Source organism: Furipterus horrens, unplaced genomic scaffold (assembly GCF_987537825.1).
Source record: "Furipterus horrens unplaced genomic scaffold, mFurHor1.1.pri manual_scaffold_4, whole genome shotgun sequence".
NCBI lineage: Eukaryota > Metazoa > Chordata > Mammalia > Chiroptera > Furipteridae > Furipterus > Furipterus horrens.
In genome coordinates this window covers 196,656,656-196,676,235 of record NW_028327174.1, presented here as the reverse complement: position 1 = coordinate 196,676,235, position 19,580 = coordinate 196,656,656, and the positions used below count along the sequence as shown (strand labels likewise).

General features: G+C 50.3%; 1 protein-coding gene across 1 annotated transcript in view; it reads left to right on the top strand.

Moving 5' to 3' along the window:
- The window catches only part of GOLGA1 (golgin A1), a 40,157-nt gene that overhangs the window by 17,657 nt on the left and 2,920 nt on the right, over positions 1–19,580 (top strand). The window contains exons 11-20 of the mRNA XM_090274714.1: positions 3,669–3,794; positions 4,949–5,044; positions 7,611–7,706; positions 8,573–8,701; positions 9,204–9,299; positions 14,534–14,623; positions 15,400–15,502; positions 15,611–15,717; positions 16,200–16,343; positions 19,213–19,272. Of these exons, the coding sequence (XP_090130840.1) occupies positions 3,669–3,794; positions 4,949–5,044; positions 7,611–7,706; positions 8,573–8,701; positions 9,204–9,299; positions 14,534–14,623; positions 15,400–15,502; positions 15,611–15,717; positions 16,200–16,343; positions 19,213–19,272 (1,047 nt within the window). The remainder of the gene's footprint in view (positions 1–3,668; positions 3,795–4,948; positions 5,045–7,610; positions 7,707–8,572; positions 8,702–9,203; positions 9,300–14,533; positions 14,624–15,399; positions 15,503–15,610; positions 15,718–16,199; positions 16,344–19,212; positions 19,273–19,580) is intronic.

Below are 19,580 nucleotides of genomic sequence, written 5' to 3'. Positions count from 1 at the left end.
CCTGAGTGGGATAAAAACTAATTCTGTCAGAAGTTCCCACCTCAGGATGGCTGCTGGAACTTGGTCCCTGGCCTAGCCAGGCCTCGTTCACAGGGAAGTGGCCACACAGCTGGACAAGGCTGGCCTGACAGAATAGACCAGTGTTGTCCTGATAGGAGTCTTCAGAGCACACCATTTGACCTACTCACATATGTTTTAAAATACTACACAATAGACCCCGAGCATAAAAAAGTGTCCTAGTAGTGGTTGACATGGCCCACGTTGTACGTTTAACATTCCTGGCTCTAATCTGATGTGTTCAAAAGCACATAAATAATACCATTGCAGTTTGTTTTTTCTTTTGGCCAACGTACATTTGTTGGTCTCCTACTCCATGTATATGCTAAATTCTGAGACTATAAGAATGAGCGATAATAATATTATTGATTATAAAATAGTGTTTCTCAGTTGTTTGTTTCTTATTACCATTTTGAGCAGAACTATTTGTATTGTATGATTGTCCTTTGCATTGCAGGACGTTTAACTTTCCTAGTGCCTGGGTTCTGAATGGCAGCATTGACAACCCAGCCTTTCACCTATGAGAAAACACTTCCTAGAGCGGTTACCATGAAGTCTACCTCATCCCTTGAGAACCACCAATTTCACATACAAGGGAGATGGTAGCATCATTATAGTACAGTAAGATTTGTATAAGTAGAAGTCCGTATACCCCTTCTAGCTAAGTTAGCAAACTTACAGGTACCTAAATAAGAACTAAGAGAGGTTAGCCCTGGCTGGTGTGGCTCAGTGGATTGAGCACTGGCCTGTGAACCGAAAGGTCACTGGTTCAATTCTCAGTCAGGGCACATGCCTGGGTTGCAGGTGAGTGTGAGGCAACCAATCAATGTTTTTCTCCCACATCTATGTTTCCCTTTCTCCTGCCCTTCCTCTCTCTCTAAAAATAAATAAAACAAAAAAAGAAACTAAGAGAGGTTATATGCCTTGTTTAGATTTATTCAGTAAGTGACAGAGCTGGACTCTAAATCTTACTCCAAAACCCATGCTTGTTCTGGGCTTTTGCCTCACAACACAGAGCACCCAGTAAATAGATCTTAAGCAAATGAATGATTGTGATACAAGGTCTCTATCCTCAACGGACTGAAAATCGAGACACACACCATGTTCTCTTTTAGAGGTGTACACTTTTATTACGGAACTCAAACTCCTGTGACCATAAGAAAAAAAACTTCACAACAGGCCCCAAGTAAATGAAATAGATTTTTCAAATTCAAAGTTATGCTATAGGAGAGGGCATTTCCAGCACAGGAGTCAAGGTATTCTTCCTGGAGGAACTGGAATTTCAAGATTGGTAGGACAGCAGGAGGCAGAGAAAGCAGAAGGGCACAGAATACATGTGGGGGCTGGGGGTGGAGAAGATAGCAGATAGAAAATGTTGGGATTCCAGGGTCCCTTTGACATCAATTACGACACTCCATCCATTTTATAATTGGTAAAACTAATTGGTCATACTCCGGTGATACTAAAATCCCTCATTCATTCTAAAACTATGATTTGAGCTTTATTATGTGCCAGGCTCTGCGCTGTGCTGAGTGTTAGAAATACTATGGTGAGCAAAATGGATTCTGCTTATAGTCTAGAGGGGAAGACAGACATTAATCAATAGTCACATAAATATGTAATTACAAACTGTTATGTGTGCTGTGAAGGAAAACTACAGAATGCTGTGAGATCCTATAAGAGGGCATCAGATTCGATCTAACCTTGGAGTCACAGGTCACCTTGTGTCCTGCAGCCTTGATTAGTTCCAGGCATTTTTTTGTCAATTCATTTGGATTTTCTTGTTCTCTTTTTTCTTTTTAAGATTAATGGGATAAGAGTTGCAGTCCTGTGGCGATTTTCCTAGTGCTTCTTTATCTGTTGATCAACCTATTTTTTTTAAATTTTTGTATTTAGATTTTATTTATTTTTAGAGGAGAAGGCAAGGAGAATGAGAGAAACATCCATGTGCAAGAAACATCAATTGGTTGCCTCTCGCACAGTCCCAACTGCGGACCTAGCCCGCAACCCAGGCATGTGCCCTGACTGGGACTCAAACGAGCAACCCCTTGGTTCACAGGCCAACACTCAGTCTACTGAGCCACACCTACAAGAGCTCATTTGGATTTTCTACATAGACGATCATAACATCTGCAAACACAGACCGTTGTTATATTTTCCTTCCTAATATGTACACCTATTATTTCTTTTTCTTGCCTTATTGCATTAGCAAGGACTTCCAGTACAGTGTTGAAAAGGAGTGGTGAGAGGGGACACCCTTGCCTTGTACCTGATCTCAGTGGGAAAGCTTTGAGTTTCCTCACCACACCGTTAAGTGTGATGTTAGCTGTAGCACATTAGGTGCTGAGGGCCTGAATTAGAGCAACCCAAGTGGTGGAGGGGCCTCCATGTGGGATGTGATAGAGTCTAAGTGGAAATTAGCGACTGATTCTTTTCCTGTTCCTTGCTCTGCCTGACACAGTGACTTGTATAAGATTTGTTTGTTCCTTTGGTTCTCACTGGAAAGGGTCACATATTTCTCAAGTTCAGATTGATATATAGTAGAATGAGTACAGGCTTTGGATCCAGAAGACCTGGGTTTGAACCCTTTATCACTAAGGACTAAGCTTAGTCCTTAAGCTTCGGTTTCCTTGTGAAGGGACACTGAAGGGTGGTTGTGAGACCTGGTGGCCCTGAGACATGCCTGCACATATTCTGAAGACTATAGCTGCTGTTGCTTCTGTACCATGCTATTATAATTATTACTGTTGCTGCGATTAACATTATTAGGAAGAGACCCATAAAGGTGGATCAATGTGGCAAAAACTTTGTTTTTCCTTCCTGTCAGACTCCTTCTCCCTTCTGTGTTCTCTGCCTTGCATAACGTCACCATTCATCCAGCCCAAACCACCACTACCACCACAGCTAACGAGACAGACTAAAATAAATAATTGGGCAGCTGTTGGTTTGGGGCCAAGGTGTGAGATGCACAGCAGCTCTCTCGGGGTCCCTGTGCTGTGAGCCAGGGTGTGTGTCATCATTGTTGGAGAAGTTACCTCTTCGGCCTTAAGGCAGCTGCACTGACCTCATTGCTGCTTCTTCCAGCCCGACGTTTCCAGGAGCGCAGTTCTGTAGGACATTGTAGGGCTGGCGGGAGCTTCCTGCGTGGGATTATCTCGGCTGGGTTTTGGTGTCTGGGGTACAGATGTAGGTCCTGTTGGACTCTGGATTGATGGGACTAAACACGTGCTTGATGGGAGTTAGAGGAGAACCGGTCCTTTGGCTGGTAAGTCATCACAACACAACCTACTTGTTTTAAAGAGGAGAAGCATCTTCTCAGGGTCCTGGCTAGATTCCACAGAAGTAAGAACGTGGCTCCTTCCCAGGTTGCCGTTTGCTTAAATTGGGGCAGGCGTTTGCCTCCCGCTGAACGGGGTCTGGACTGGGTGCCGAAGTGGCGCTGGGTTCTGGGTTTGTATCTCTTTTGTCCCATTTTCAGGGAAGATTTCCTGGCCGGATATTCTTCGGGAATGCAGTTGATAACAATTTCAGGGAAACTCGATGGTCCTAGAGGAGACAGGAAGTGGGGGAGAGGATTTGTAGTGTAATGTAATCTCTGCTTTCACCTGCAGGTTACTGCTGAAACTCAAGAGAAAGACAAACTCATCACACATTTCCAGGAGAAAGTTGCGTCCTTAGAGAAGAGACTGCAGCAGAACTTATCAGGAGAAGAACAGGTGCAGGAACTCCTGAACGAGGTAATTACCTCTGGACCAGCCAGTGTCGGGCAGGAGATTTCATAAAATCTAAGACTTTCAGAACCTGAGTCTGCAAACAGCTTGGTGAGAAGAGCACTCCCTCCAACTTCTGATTGTCCTGCTTGCAGCAAAAACAGACTCCTGTCATCTGTGCATGACATGTCTTCCTCAGGGAAAGCTTTGTTCCAAGATACATGGGAACAAATAGCATCCTGATCACAGTGATCCCCACCTAGGGATTTAATGCAGTTGGACTGTCTTCCACAACCAACAGTCAGTATAATGTGGGTTCTAGAGTGTAAATTAATTTCTAGAGCCAGGGTAGGTTTGTATCTCACCTCTACTATTGTTTAGTCGGTGACTTCGAGCTAGTAATGTAATCTCTTTGTGTTTATTTTTTCCTCTGTAAAACAGGGTTATTGTACCAAATGCATAGGGTTGTTAGTAGGATTAAACGAGTTACAATACGTGAAATGCTTAGAATGAGGCTTACAGTGTATTGGGTCTTAATATATTTCAGCTACTAATATTATCATTATTGTGCCTTCATCATTATTATTAAAGTTTAGTGTGCATAGGAGTTACTTGGGGAGCTTATTAAAAGTATATATCTCTGGCCCTGCCGTCAGCAATTCTGATTTCTGGAGTAATTGGCCTGGAGTAAAGCATCAAGTTTAACAAAACCCCTCCCCTCCCCAAAGTATTATAAGTTTTAATGCGAGTGTGTAGACAACTCCACTTTGAAAAATATGGCCTGCAGAATTAAATTCAAACTCCTTTTGGCAGCAGGAGAAGCTTCTCGTGACCTGGCCCTTTGCCACACTTTCCAGTCTTGTTTCTTGACCTGGACCCACCAGCACCCTGCCTTGTGGCAAGTTGTAGTTCCCAAATGTCCCAGGTTGCTTCACACCTTCATTGGTCATCCCTCTGCTGGGTACGCCGCCACCCACCCACCTGTGCATTAGGAAGCCTCCCACTTCCTTGTGGCCTTGAGCATCTCCAGGTCTGTGCTCCTCGTGGGCGCTGGTGCGTTCTGTTACATAATTTGTTTGTTACTCTGTTGCCCCAGCCTCAGGGTCAGAGGACTATGTCAAGTTTATCTGTGTGCGCTTTATATGTGAATTTTTATCTTTTACTCTTCTTTCCACTTACAGAAAACAGTCGCCGAGCAGAATTTGGAGGACACCAGGCAGCAGCTCTTGGTAGCCAGAAGCAGCCAGGCCAAGGCCATTGACACATTGGAGACCCGGGTACTGACCTCACTCCCAGTGATCGTGACGTCTGGGTGGTAACCTGGTTGGATGACTTGGTTGTGGTTGAGAATCCCATTGGGTCAGAGGTTTTCTTTTGAAGGGACTGTTTTTGGATCTTACTTACGTAGTTGTTTTCTTCATTCTTGCCACATTATCCTCATTGTTCCACACGAAGTTGTCTTCTTGTTTGTTTATTCCCTTTTGTCCCCACTTCCCTTCCTCCCATAGGGAACCATTCCGACATGGTTAATAGAGATCCTTCCATTGTTGGGTTACCCTAAAATGTGTGGTCTTGTTCTGTGTGCGTGTGTATTAACTTATGTAAATGATAGAGCCATGCATATGCCTTCTCTTGCTTTCGGCTGCGCATCTTCTGTGTCTGCGTCATAGTACTTCCCTACTCTGCTCTGTAGGTATCTACTAGGTGACAGACACACAGATTGCCTCCTTCCTGTCGCCACAGATGACACTGCACCTTAAGGAGGAGAGGGAATGCATGTGACCTAATACGACTAAACAGGACAAGGATGTTCCCAGCGGGGATATTCCTGGCTCTACCCCCCCAGCATGTGCAGGGGTTCCTGTGTCTGCATCTGGGGCTTTTCCAACCTTGGCATTTCCCAGTCTTTCCATTTTATCACCAGTTTAAGGAGTGTGAAGTGGTGGGAGGGGCACAGGGTCTCTGTGGGGCCTCTTTAATGAGAGCTCTAATCCCATTCGTGGGGGCTCTACCCTGTGACCTAGACACCTCCAAAGGCCCCACAGTAGCATCTCAGCAGACGAATTGGGGCAGGGGGGTGTTGGACGCAGACTTTCACGCCGTTGTAGTTTAGCTCATTTTGTAAACTCTTTATTTCCTAATAAATTTATTTTAAGGTATATTTTTTCTAAATAGAGATTTATTTGTTTTATTATAATTCCATTCTATTTCTGAATGTCCATGTTTTTGTGGTAAAATATATATATATAATGTAAAATTTACCATTTCAACCATTTCTAGGTGGACAGTTCAGTAGCGGTTAAGCACAGTCACACTGTTGTGTGGCCGCCACCACCCCATCTCCAGGTCTTCTCATCTTCTCTGATGAAACTGTGCCCGTTAAACACTAACTCCCCGTTCTCCCCTCCCCCAGCCCCTGCCAACACCTGTTCCACTTTCTGTGTCTATGAATTTGACAAATCTAGGTACCCCATATTAATGAAATCATACATTATTTGTCCTTTTGTGTCTGGCTTATTTCCCTTAACATAATATCCTCAGGGTTTATCCATGTTGTTGTGTCAGAATTTTATTCCTTTTTAAGGCTTAATAGGCCAGTTCAAGGCTTTTATTCCATTGTATGGACGTACCACATTTTGTTTCGGTGAACATTTGGGTGGTTTCCACCTTTCAGCTCTTGGGGATGCTGCTGCTTGAACATTAGTGTAGTGCAATAAACAAGGTGTTTGTGTGGGTTCATACTTTCGCTTCTCCTACTTATATTGTATGTATACCTAGCAGGGGACTTGCTGGGACATACGGTAACTCTGTGCTTAACCTATTGAGGATCTGAAATCTTTCTTGAGCTCTGCCTCTAACTGGGACTTGAATAGATATTTTTTGGACCCAGGCCAGGAGTTTAAAAAGCTAGGTTTCAGTCCTTTTGAAATTTATGATCTTAGACAATTAACATTACTGGTCTCTTCTATGGAAGTACTCACACTGTTTCGATGGGGTTGACAGCTAAATCATGTAACATGAATGTGTTTGAGGAACCATGAGTCCTAAAAACATCCTTTCCTCATTGGCTACCCCCTTCTCCTTGACAGAGCCACAACCTCCTTTGTGCTTCTGGTTTAATGGTACAGTTCCCCAAGGGTAGGCCTTACTCCATAGACGAGAGGACTTGATCAGAGAAATTGGCAGAGATAACTTGAGTCAGATAAAAATGCCTCATCGGAGAGTCAAGTCTAGCTGAATGCTAAACAGTATGTTGCCCTCCTGTCCACTGGCCAGCCTCGTGTCCTCATGCAAGGCCAGGTACGTCGTAGTCAGACTTGGTCAACATTTGTGGAATGAATGAAACCAAAATTTGTGTCATAGCAGTAATCCTAGTTCCTAAATTAAACAAGGTCAAAAAATTTTTATAAAGATGTTAACTGCCGCCCTAGCTGGCGTGGCTCAGTGGATTGAGCGCTGGCCTGCGAACCAAAGGGATGCTGGTTCAATTCCTAGTTAGAGCACGTGCATGGGTTGCAGGCCAGGTCCCCAGTTGCAGGTATGCAAAAGGCAACCACACATTCATGTTTCTCTCCCTCTCTTTCTTCTTTTCTTCCCCTCTCTCTAAAAAATAAATAAAATCTTTCTTTTTTAGAGGCATCACTATTCTTTAAAAAAAAATAGATGTTAACTGCTGTATTACTTTGGATGGGAAAATGCCAACACAGTAGCCATAAATTCTGAAACAGCCTTTGAGGAAATAACCTAAGGCATGAAGACCCCATGGAAACACAGAAGAAAACTTGGTTGATTGGGTGCTGAAAGCCATTAGTTTTTACTCTCGGCCTCTGTTTCCCCTCTCAGGTGAAGGAGCTAGAGCAGAGCCTGCAGGCCTCTGAGGAGAAGCTGACGCAGAGCAGGGCCGTCGCCGCCACTCAGGAAGCTCAGATTCAGACGCTCGTAAGTGGTCGTTGTGGCTGCTGTGTCCCAGGCCCCCGATGCTGTCCCTTTATGCCTCTGCACATGCCCACCTTCGCTCCCACCTTCGGGAATGGCATCCGACGAGTCGCGCTGGGTGTGCGCAGGTGGGCAGCTGCAGGTGGAGGGAGTCCGGGCCTGCTGGCAGCTCTGCGTTTCCCAGAGGCAGTGACTGCTGATTCCCACCTGACAGCTGGCCGGAGGGCTCAGGCTTGTTCTGGGTCTGTGACAGGTGGTAGGTCCACAGGCACTCAAGCCTCAGCTCACAGCCAGGGCCTGGCCAGTCGTCCCAGCCTCAGGAGGGGTGTGCAGGTAGGAACGGGAGAAATAAGGACGGCATTCATTGCATGGTTACCCTGTCCCAGGCACTGTGTAAGGCCTCCGCACCTGTTTTCCTGAGTCCTTGCAGCAGACCCAGGAGGTGTGCCCTGTTATCCTCATTCTCTAGAGGAAGCAGGGTCAGAAAGAGCAGGTCGCTAGGCCATGGTCTTTGAGCTAGTAAATGGCCGAACCGGCACTCTTCTCAGGTCAAAGCTCTTGTTCAGCTTCCTCCCAAGAGAAGGCCGCCGCCATAGAGGGCAGCACTGAGTACGGTGAGGGAGGGCTGTCTCAGGCCTGGCCCAGAGCTGCGCCCTAGCACCGAGACCAATCCCAGACACCAGCTCCTGAGCAGGCCAGGGCCTCGGGGTGATAGGCCGAGCCTGCAGGGAGGGACCGCGGCAGCACCCAGGCTGGAGAAGGTTGGGAAGGAGAGTTGTTCGTATCGGACACTCATCTTCGGGTCACTGAGGAACAGAGTGCGGCCCCCATTGTCCCCATGGAATAATTGTCCTCCGTTACCCCCGCAGGCCACTGCAAACGAGGAGAGCGGCCGCGCCCAGCAGCAGTGCACGGTGCACGTCCACGCGCTGGAGGCCCAGCTCGCTGCCCTCGAGTCCGCTCGGGCGGCCGACCTGGTGACCATGGAGCGTCACATGGTGAGTGAGGGAAGGACTGAGGCCGCCTGCTCAGCATCAGGTTCACAGGAAGACCAGCCCCGCTCTGACCTGGGGAACCACTGTTTGGAGCAGTTTTCCTCTTTCCAGCAAGACACCTGCTTAGCAGACTAAATATAAAAAGGCAGCTTTCTTACAAAAACCCCAAGCAGATGGCTTTTTTTTCCTTGGGCTGCACAGGCACTTCCTGACTCTTCCTGACAAGACCCATCAGCTTCTTCCCACTATCTTTAGAAAATTTATATTTTTCTTCCCTAATGGCTTCTACTTTCTCCAGTTCCTCTCCCTGTTCCACAGTCTTCAGAATCAAGTGCCTGTTTCTTCTCACGAGGTGTTTGTCTGGTGGTTCTCCCCCACCCCATTCTCATCTCCCCAAAAGGGGGAGGGGCATTTTTAAAGGTTCCATGTCAAAGAGATAGGACAGTGCCCAGGGGAAGTATGGTAAAGATCTTTTCTTTTCATACCTGCCTTTCACAATTTGCAGAGGCAGCTGGAACAAGAAAACACAGCCCTGAAAGCAGCTAAGAATGAGTGTGAACATTCTCTACACCATCACCTGCTCGAGTTAAAGGAGCTAAAGGTATTTATGTCCCTGATTCAGCATTCATGCCTTTCACTAGGAGAAGGAGTGCAACTAGCATTTATTTAGTAGTTTTGGTAGTCCTTTGCTAGAAATTGGCACCTCAGTAAGCCCTCTCAGTGATCCAGGGTGAGAAGAAGGATGCCCCCTTGTCCGCTGCCATCAGTTAGTGAGAGGTGGTGGTGCTCTGACTTTTCACAGAGGCCTGGCCCTTCCTGGGTCAGCGTCGGGAGCTGCCCGAAGCGCCGCTGCGGGCGCCACTGCTGCCCGTCTCCCCGGTGAGGCCAGCAGAGCAAGGCCTCAGACGGTCTCAGGGCCCTGTCGTCCGTTTGCTCGGCCCCCTGTACGCGAGTGAGGAAGCAGCCTGCTGGGCGGCTGCCCTCCCCCCGTGCGGGCCTGGCGCTTCAATCAGGTGTTGCTCCCCTCTCTTCCTGGACACACACGGGTGCGGAGGACAGAGATTAGGCCGCGCTTTTCTAGGCCTCCAGGCTCCCCGTCCCCTTCTGCAGCGGATGCTGGGTCATTGCAGTACTTTGCCGGCTTGGTCATGGCACAGAGAGGTGGGGCCCTTGGCCAAGGCCTTCTCTGAGAACACCCGCCGCTGAGGGCCTGCGCCGAGGTCCGCAGGGGCCGCTGCCGTAGAGCTGGGTGCGGGGGCCCCACCGCGGAGTCGGGGCTGGGTGCGGGGGCCGCACCGCGGAGTCGGGGCTGGGTGCGGGGGCCCCACCGCGGAGTCGGGGCTGGGTGCGGGGGCCCCACCGCGGAGTCGGGGCTGGGTGCGGGGGCCGCACCGCGGAGTCGGGGCTGGGTGCGGGGGCCCCACCGCGGAGTCGGGGCTGGGTGCGGGGACCTCACCGCGGAGTCGGGGCTGGGTGCAGGGGCCCCACCGCGGAGTCGGGGCTGGGTGCGGGGGCCCCACCGCGGAGTCGGGGCTGGGTGCGGGGGCCTGCACTGTGGGGTCAGATGGCGTTTTCACGGATTCCTTCAACAAACATTTCAGTGCCCGTAGGCGCCATCGTAGGCGCTGGGACGTGGCAGTGAGCAAGACAGACAGGCCTCCCTCTCCCCGCCCCCCGGTGGAGCTTGTAACTAGAAAAGGAAACTAGTGATAAACAGTCATAAATGCTCTGAAGAAAACCAAGCCGGGTGAAGGTCAGAGAGTAGGGAGGAAAAGGCTCTTAAATGTGGAGGCTCGGGCGGGCTTCGGTGATAATTGAGCAAATCCCTGAATAATGGGAAGGGGCCAGCAATGTGAATGTCTGGTCAAGGAATGTTCCAGACAGAAGTAGCAGATGGAAAGACACTGAGGCAGAACAAAACTTGGTTTGTCCAGAGAACAGCACAGAGGCCGTGCGGGCTGGGGGCGGGCAGTGGGGGCGGCGGGAGGCAGGCATGCCACGGGGGTTCCGAGCAGACCGGCGGGGTGAGGAGTTTCGTTTCTGAATGGAAACTGGCTCCGTTTGGGGAACGTTCCAGAGGCGAGTACGGACGCAGGGAACCCTGGTAGGAGGCTCCGATGTGCCCGTGGTCACTATGCTTAAGGATATAACGGGCAAACAGAAAATTCCAGCAGGGACTTGGAAACGATAGTAAAAGACAGCGGGGTTGGGAAGGAATCAAGTTAGCGTTTTAGAACTGAAACGCTGCGGCCACACGGCGAACGCAGCGCGTCCCCGTGCGAGGGCAGGCGGGGGCGTCCGGGCTGCGGGGTCACCGTTCCTCCCTGGCGGCGCTTTCGCCGTAGCGCCTCACCGTGCACACCTTAAATGTGTCCCGTCTCTTAGTCATCAGTACAGCTGTTCAGGAAGGCGGTGAACGGGTTAGGTTAGAGCTAAAGCGAGAACTAGTGAAAAGGAAGAAAGAAAGGACAGAAGGAAACACAGAGAAGAAATGATAACAGACGTACAAGACACCGATAGGTGTTCTGTCGCGTCTAACCGGGGCCAGAAGGGATAAAACAGTTGAGTCAGGAGCAGTTACTGAAGAGATGAGGGCTGAGAATGTTCCAGACTGAAGGAAGCCATCAAATCACAAGCACAGGTGTAAGAACCCTTAGAGATCCGGGCAGAATAAATTTTAAAATTCATATGCAGACACAGCACGGTAACAGAACTAAAGGAAACCGATACAACAACAACAAAGCAATAGTCACCAACAGACATGCACGGAAATGAAGTACTAGAGAGCACCTTTCAGGTGAAGGAAAATTCTAGATGGAAGTGCAGAGGAGGTCAGGAGGTAAGAAAGAATGAAGAGCAATGATTATGGGAAATATGTGCAGGAGAGGAAACAGAAGTCTGACCCCCAGGGTGCCAGTCACAGCCCGCTCAGGAGAAAGGAACACCCCAGTTAGCTGAGTAAGAATTTATGTTCCAGTGTAAAGTTTTTAATCCAGCATCGAAACAGTTAAAAAGCAATCACAAAGGAGGCAACTGAAGAAAGCCGCTTCCAGCCCTAGGACTAAGAACTAAGTAAAGGAGTTGGAATTACTAAATGTAGGGATTGAAGAGCCCACAGATCTGACCCTCAGACCTCGGCGTGCAGGGTGCTGTCCGGATGGCACTTGCGTGTGTGGTGGGGGGGGTAGGGCAGTGATCGGATTCAGCCCAAGTGGGGGGAAAACAGCAGTGAATGCAGCTCCGCTTCCTGAAGGCGCTGCAGGCCGGAGCCCCGCTGCTCTTGGAAACGGAGCTGACTCCAAGGAGCAAGTGTTTTCCTCCCTCCTCCTGCCTGCCAGTCCCCTTCTGCTTCCTCCAGTAGGCAGAGATGAGTGCAGAGCCAGCTGGATGAGCAGAAATGGGTCGCAGAGTCCCAGGTGCGGTGTCACAAAGCAGCACATAGAAGGGTGGGCTGAGAGGCAGCAACTTAAAAGCCAGCACACACAGGCTGTGAAGTGTGGTTGATTTCCGCATGTTTGGGGAATTTTCCCCACATCTTGGATTTCTTGTTTAATACCATTATGGTCAGATAATACTCTGAATGATTTCAGTCCTCTGATACTTATTTAGACTTCTTTTAAGAGCCAAGTTTACCTTGCTAAATACCAAGTTTACCTTAGTAAACATTTCAGTGCACTTGAAAATAATATGTTCCTGCTGCTGTTAGGGAGAACATTCTATAAATGCTAACTAGATCAAGTTGGTTGGTACTATTCAGATCTGTATGTTTTCTGATTTTTTGCCTCCTTGTTCCATCAGTTACTGAGAGCGGTGCACTAAATCTTGCACTGTGATCATGCATTTGTCTCTTGCTCCCTTCAGTTCTGTCGGTCTTTGCTTAAGTATTTTGAAGCAGTCTCTTTAGGTGCACACTTATTTAGAACTGCTTGTATCCCTGTTTTTGAAAACAGCCATTCCCAGGTGCAAGGCTGTGCCTGTGGGCAGCCTGGTGGCTCCTGCAGCGAACCGGAGCTGTGCCCGCGAGCCTAGAACCCCAGGTCCTGGAGTACATGTGTCTTTGTGGCAGCAGCACAGACTCTAGAGCCACCTGGACTCAGTTCTGTGTGCCAGCCTAGCCCTTCGCTAGCTGATTCTTGAGGGAACTCAGCTTCCTTTTTTTTTAAGCCCTGACCTCAAGAGGATTGCCCTGAGGATCAAGTGTGGCATGGCTGGGAAGTGCTAAGCGCAGTTCCTGGCATGGAGGTGCTTTGAGTCTCTGCATCCTGCCCTGACCTGCTCCCCTGATTTCTCGCTCACAGTCTGTGTCCTGTCCTCTTTATACATTAGCAGTCATAGCGTCTCTTCTAAACTTCCCCAGAAAAGGCTCCTGCAGAAGCGTGGCATTTCTCTCACCCTCCCCACCTGGGCACCGGGGTGAGGGCTTCATAGCTCCACCCAGCCTGACACCTCTTGCTCCTCCTCCTGTAGCCACAGAGCGTCCCCAGTGGAGGGGTGTTGTCTGGGGAAGGTCAAGGTCTCACAATCAGCCTTTTTGTTCAGGAACCAGTTTTCTTTGACTGCTAGAGGTGGTGAAGGCAGGGAAGGTCAGTTCTGACAGCTGCACTGTGGGAGCCAGAATGCCACTGGCCACTAACCCCTGGTGCTGGGTAAGTGAAGAGGGAGGTGTCTAGGGGGAGCTGCGTAGCTCACAGAACCAGAAAGACTTGTCTGACTGGAACCCAGGGCTTCAAGTTCTCTTCTCTGCCTGTGTCCTGCTGTCTCTTGCCCTGTGGGTCACCCAGCCCTTGTCCTTGCTTTTCTCCACAACATAGACTGCGTCCTGCATATTGGCAGGACAGTGCCTGAACCCCAGGGGAAAGAGGGCTTCTCCCTCAGCTTCACCATACACATCAAAAGGATTCTGATATACAGAGGGATTCTGATTGGTTCCTCCTGGGTGACAGAGCCACCCTTTGGACAAATTGATTTGGCTAGGCCTTTATCACATGCTGACCTTGTGGCCACAAAATGGGGGCATCATTGTTGGCAGCCCTATCAGACCCCTTCAAAATTGCGGGGTGGGAGTGGGAGTAGGGAATAGCAACGATGAGGCTCTTACCCAAAAAAGGGGGTTGATTCTGGGTAGACGGAAACGGCAGACATCTCTGACCCGTGACGTGGGCACCTGAGAAGTCATTACTCACCTGGGGGTGGATGGGCGAGCACAGCATCCACCTCAAGGAAGAGGACTGATGTGTTTGTGGGGTGGCGGTCCCTGTGCTCCAGGGGAGGCTGTTCCCGCGGCCCTGGTCGTGGTGGGAGGTACCCGGGGTGCTGGAGTCTCGCATCCAGCGGCTCGGCTCTGGGCTCACACCGGTGCTGGCTTGAAACCGCGGGCAAATTACATGCCCTCTCAAGAGATTCCGTTTCCTCTCCGATAAAATGGGTTATTTTGGTGAGCCTGTGACATTGTGCCCTATTCAAATTCAGTAATTGCTTATTTTTTCTGTAACTGATTGTTCCGGTGCACTGCACCATCCACATGACCCCAAGAGTCTTTCTTCCTGTTCTGTGTTGATTTCACATCCTAGGTCCCCTCACCTTGCCCAGGTACTGGCTGCTGTGCTCCTGGGGTGCGCTCGTTTCCAGAGAGCTTGGGGAGCTGTCCCCAGGACAGTCCTCAGAGGGATACAGAAGGCATTGCAGCGGGAGGGAAGCGGGGAGCCTCAGGAAGCAGGAGCAATGTTAGCCTGGCCCTGCGAGAAAGTACTCCCGCTGTGGGCTTCGTGTGAAGTGAGAGCTGAAAAATATGTGCCGTTTTCTGGCTCAACCTCCAACCTGTTTTCTGGGTTGTAGGAAGAATGGAGCCAAAGAGAAATTGTGAGCGTGACAATGGCACAAGCCCTGGAGGAGGCACAGAAGCAGGGGGAAGAGTTCCGGCAACAGGTAGGCCGAAGGGTGACACCCCACCATGATGCCAGGTGGGACCAACCTACCACCCCATCTGTCCAGGGCGGGGGGCGGGCACAGGTCTCAGGAACGCTGGCAGCTCTGTGGTTCCCCTAAAGTCTCTAGAAAGGAAAATGTTATAAAGAAAGCCTCACCCCATAGGATGCCCTATTTGATTTGTGATGGTCAGTTATTGTTAAAAACATCACCTGGGCAAAGGCCCGTACCCAGGTACCTGCTGGGCTCCGATTCTATGAGGTGGGCCACATACACCTGAGCTCTCAGCAGGGAGGGAGGGAAGAGCCTTCCTTTGAAGACAGACTCAGCATCAGCCCTGGACCTTCTAGTGAGTTGACTCCAGGCCTTGGGTAAGCCCTTCCCCAGGCCTCAGAGTTGCCTTTGAAGGCTCTAGGATGATCACACCTTCCAGGAGGCCACAGTGAGGTCATGTACAGCAAATGCCAGGGATGTCCCAGGCACCCGGGAGTTATGGTCATAACAGCTTGTTGGAAGGCCACGTAGAGGCCGCATCTCCGGTCAGCCCAGTGCAGGCCAGAGGGGCAGTGAGGGCAACTGGCCATGTGCAGGGCCCCTGCCAAGGAGAGCTGGTCTGTGCATGATTCTAGGAGCAGAGGTTAGCTTGGGACATGTTCTAGGCCATGGACTTCAGGGAGGGATTCATGGGGACCCTGGGGAGTGGAAAAGTAGGAATTTCTTTGGAGGAGATGGGCCTCCTGCTGCCATCTGCTCTCAGGTTGGTTTTTCTCTCCAAGGCTGCTAACCTGACATCCGTAGTAGATGAGAAGGAGCAGAATCTGCAGGAAAAAACTGCGGAGATGCTCCAGAAAGAGCAGGAGATTTTCCAGCTGAAGCAAGGTGAGGGGTCTGCCTGTTCCTGCCCAGCATCCCTGCCCGAGAGGGCCCAGTCATGAAGCAGCGTGGCGGCCCCGGACTCACAGCACCCCCTGCCCTCTGCCCGGCTAGGTCACGAGGCGGCCCTGCTGCAAGTGCATCAGCTGCAGAGCGAGCTGGAGGCCCTGCGAAGCCTGAGGGCGGAGGAGCCTGAGGCAGCCGCTGGGCCTCACCCTCACGTAAGTCCCACAGGAGCCCCAGGCCACGGTGTGGTGGCCGCGGTGTGGTGGCTGCGGTGCGGTGGCCGCAGTGTGCGCTGTTAGGAGGTGGCAGCGGGGAGACACAGGATGCGTGCTTTGGATTCTCTAGCTCAGGGATGCTGGGCAAGTCACTTCCAGTCACTTCCCCTGGTCTTCGCCTCCTTTCCTTAGGGTGGGGCTCTTAAGGGTCTCAGAGGCTGTGAGTCTCGAGGATCCCGTGGGATGTGGCAACACTTGTAAGGGTTCAGGTTTTAATGCCCTTTCCTCCCGCGTGGACTCGCTGCATGGAAAGCTGCTGGCCCCTCGGGAGGCACTGGATGGGCTCTCCATAGTTCGTTTGGTTCTTGGCGTAGTGAAGCGCACCAGTCCACACCTTTGGGACAGCTCTGGACCCCCTCCCATGGGCCTGTGGCTTAGCTTGACCCTGTCCTGGCTCTCAACGTGCTGCCACCATCCTGTAGGTAACCTTGAGGGCCACGCAGGACCCCGCGTACCAGCTTCCGCCTGCGGAGGGAATACCAAATGGTGAGGTGGGGGCCATTGATCTAGGGCAGCTACAGAAGGAAAAGCAGGACTTAGAGCAGCAACTTCTAGAAAAAAATAAGGTAAGGGCGCTCTTGGCCTCAGCTGTTTATCTGCCTGTCCTTCCCCTGTCCTTATGCCTAAAACGACTGAGTCCCTTCTGGGAGTTTTTCTGATGCCCCTGGGCACCTCTTGGGGAGGAAGGCTTTCCTTAAAAGGGCTTCTTCCTGGTTTTCCTCCTCTTTCCCTCCTGCATTTTTGTCTTCCTTTCATACTCCCTGTCTCAACCCCTCCTCGCCCTTGACATCATGTCAGGGGTATTAGAGCTTGAGCAGTAGCAAGTCTAGGTGTTTCCAGTCTCCTTGGCTGTCGCCAGCTGGGTCATATTGGACCCATAGTCTCACCTTCCCTAGTTCCTTCCCTTCTCCAGCTGTGAAGGGATAGCAGCGCTATCTGCCTCTAAGTGTTTGCAGGGGGGGCGGGATGAAATGAAAGTGTGTGTAGCTGTCCTGTGAAATGTCTGGTGTTTGGTAGAGGCTTAGTAAGTGTCGTGATTCCAGCCTCCCCACCAGGCCTCTGCACCTGTAAATGCAGGATCTCATTTGATCCTGGTTTTTAAAGTGCCCTGTGAAGTTAAGTGTGTTGACTAATTATTGCTCTGGCCTGAAATTCTACCCGCAAGTTGTGTGATTCTGTGTGTGTATTTGGGGTTTTTTTTTTTTAGGTCTTTAACAAAGGGAAAAAGTGTTCATCCTCTTTCTCCTCCCTCTCCCTCCCTTCGCCCCACTCACATTTCAGTTCTTCCTGTGAAATACAAAACAGACGCAGAGAAGTGCACAAACACCGTGTGCCCCAGGGTCCAGCCCCCAGACCTTTTCTCTAAATTGCACTCACGCCCTGGGTGGCCTCACCCATACTGCACAGCGCTAGCCCCACATCCCTCTCTCAGCCCCAGACAGCTTCTGTGAACTCTAGATTCCTGCACCCATCTGCTTTGTATCTCCACGTGAAAGTCTCGCAGGTGTCTGAAACTTAAATCGTCCAAAACCAACTTCACATTTACGTGCTCCCTGGCATCTCCTGCCATCCCGCAGACCTCAGTAAACGGCAGAAATCGTGGAGTCTTCCTCGACCCCCTAGACATCCACACCATTAGCAGGTCCTTCTGGAGCTCCCTTTAAATTGTACCCAGCTGCTCCTCACCCCCACCACTGCTGCCATCCTCATCCCTGGAGGACGGTGTTGGGCTTCAGCTGGTTTCCGTCCCTCCTGTTCCAGCCCTCCGATGACTTGGATGACTCTGTCTCTCTAAAGCCAGAGTCTTTGCAGCGGCCCATAAAGCCCTGCATGGTCTGGCCCTTTATAACCCTTTCACCGCATGCCCTCTGCTCTCCCCAGCACCCTCTCTCAGGCGCAGTGACAGACCTTGTGCTCTGAACGTCAGGCACCCTCCTGCCTCGGGGCCTTTGCACCTGCTGAGCCTTTTGGCTAGAAAATTCTTCCCCTAATCACCCTCACCTCCTTTATGGCATCATTTTGTTAGCGAGGCCTCCCCAGCTATTCCTGTCAGCCCTCACCACCAGAATTGATGTCGATCCCCTTAACCTTGGTCTTCTCCATGCCTTCTGATAAACTGCATATTTGGTTTAGGCGCTTTTCCCTCCTGAGGGCAGACATATTTTGCTTGTTGATTGCTGTTTCCCCAGCACCTAGGACAGTGTTTGGCACATAGTAGGGACTCAGTATTTGTTGGATGAATGAATGAATGAATGAGCCCAAAACCTAGAAAATCAAGTAACATGAAGTAATAAGTGTATTTCGGTAGAATGTCCAGCCTCATGGGCAACCATGAGAATACAAATTGAAGCAACACGTCACCATTTCATGAAATGGGATGTTGGAGGCAGCTTAATGTGCTTTCTAGAACATTCATGCTCCTCTGACCCAGGCCTCCCCTCCCTCTAGAGACTGGAGACACCTCTCTTGAGAAAACAAAGTATATTACGGCTTTGTTTAAAAATGGAAACTCCGCCACACAGTAAGACGTGGCCCTCCCCTAGAGTTACTGTCATATTGAAAGTTTTAATTAGGAAAACTATAGGAAGCTGTGAAAACTGATAAATGGAAAATACGATTCAAAATTCTAGCTACTCGATGCAAGACTGGTACATGGACTAGAAATCCACAGGAGAATCTTGTTTTGATATTTTACAGTTGTGAGGCTTTGGAGAATTTTTATTTAAGAATTTTCCCTGTGTTGCTGCTTATACGGTAAAATTTTTCATTGGGTAAACAGTTCAGTCTTTCTAGTGATTAACAGAATATGTAATCAATTACATTTAAGGTAATGAAAATGCTAATTAAACTCACTAAAAAGGTAAGTAGAAGATATGAAACCCAACGTTGGTGGGTTGTGCAGAAAAACCATGATCTTTTACACTGTTCAAAATAAGCACTGCAAATTATGGAATTTCAGAGAGCAGTGGTAATGATGGGAACCATACAATCGGGCCTGCGTATCCTACTTGGGGTCCTAGCCCATAAACGTAATTCTGAAGGACAAGTAGACTGTACAGGGATGTTTCTAGCTGTGCTGCTGACGGAGACGAACACTGGATGTAGTCCTAAGGACAGAGCCCCTGGGGACTTCCCTGGTCCCCTGACCCCGTCCTCACTAGGGCACTCACGTGCTCCACAGAGGGGTACGTGATGACCGCGGTGGCCGTTGACGGGCCTGAGGAGCAAGTGTGTGTGTGCACAGCAGCTCCACATGAGGGCAAGAGCCCAAGGCAGCAGGCACACAGGCGTGACAGCACAAGCCTCTCAGGGACTTCTGACAGGTGTATGGGGACCCAAGAGGGTGTCTGTCTGTTGTTGTCCTTGGCACCTTAAAGATGGTGAGATGTGCATTAACGAATGGCTTTCGGCCGGGGCTGGGGGGGTTTGTCGCAGACCATAAAGCAGATGCAGCAGAGGATGCTAGAACTCAAAAAGACGCTGCAGAAGGAGCTGGTGAGTGCCCTGCTTCTCCCCACTGCCTGTGCCCTCCCTGGCTCATTCCCCTGGGTCCCTCGCTGCCTGACAACGCTTCCCTTCCCTCCATTGATTGTAAGCGGTCTCTGGGACATCAGATGTTGGCTGGTAGGACAGTGACCTTGCCAGCTCGCCCATGCCTCTAAAGTGGCTGTGTGACCTCAGGCATGTGCCCTCCCTCGCTGAGCCTGCGTGTTGTCTGAGAAGTCAGTGAGGTGACGTGTGCACTGTATGTGAATGGCAGAGTGCCAGGCCCAGATGCAGGAGGAGAGCAGGACCTCTACCCT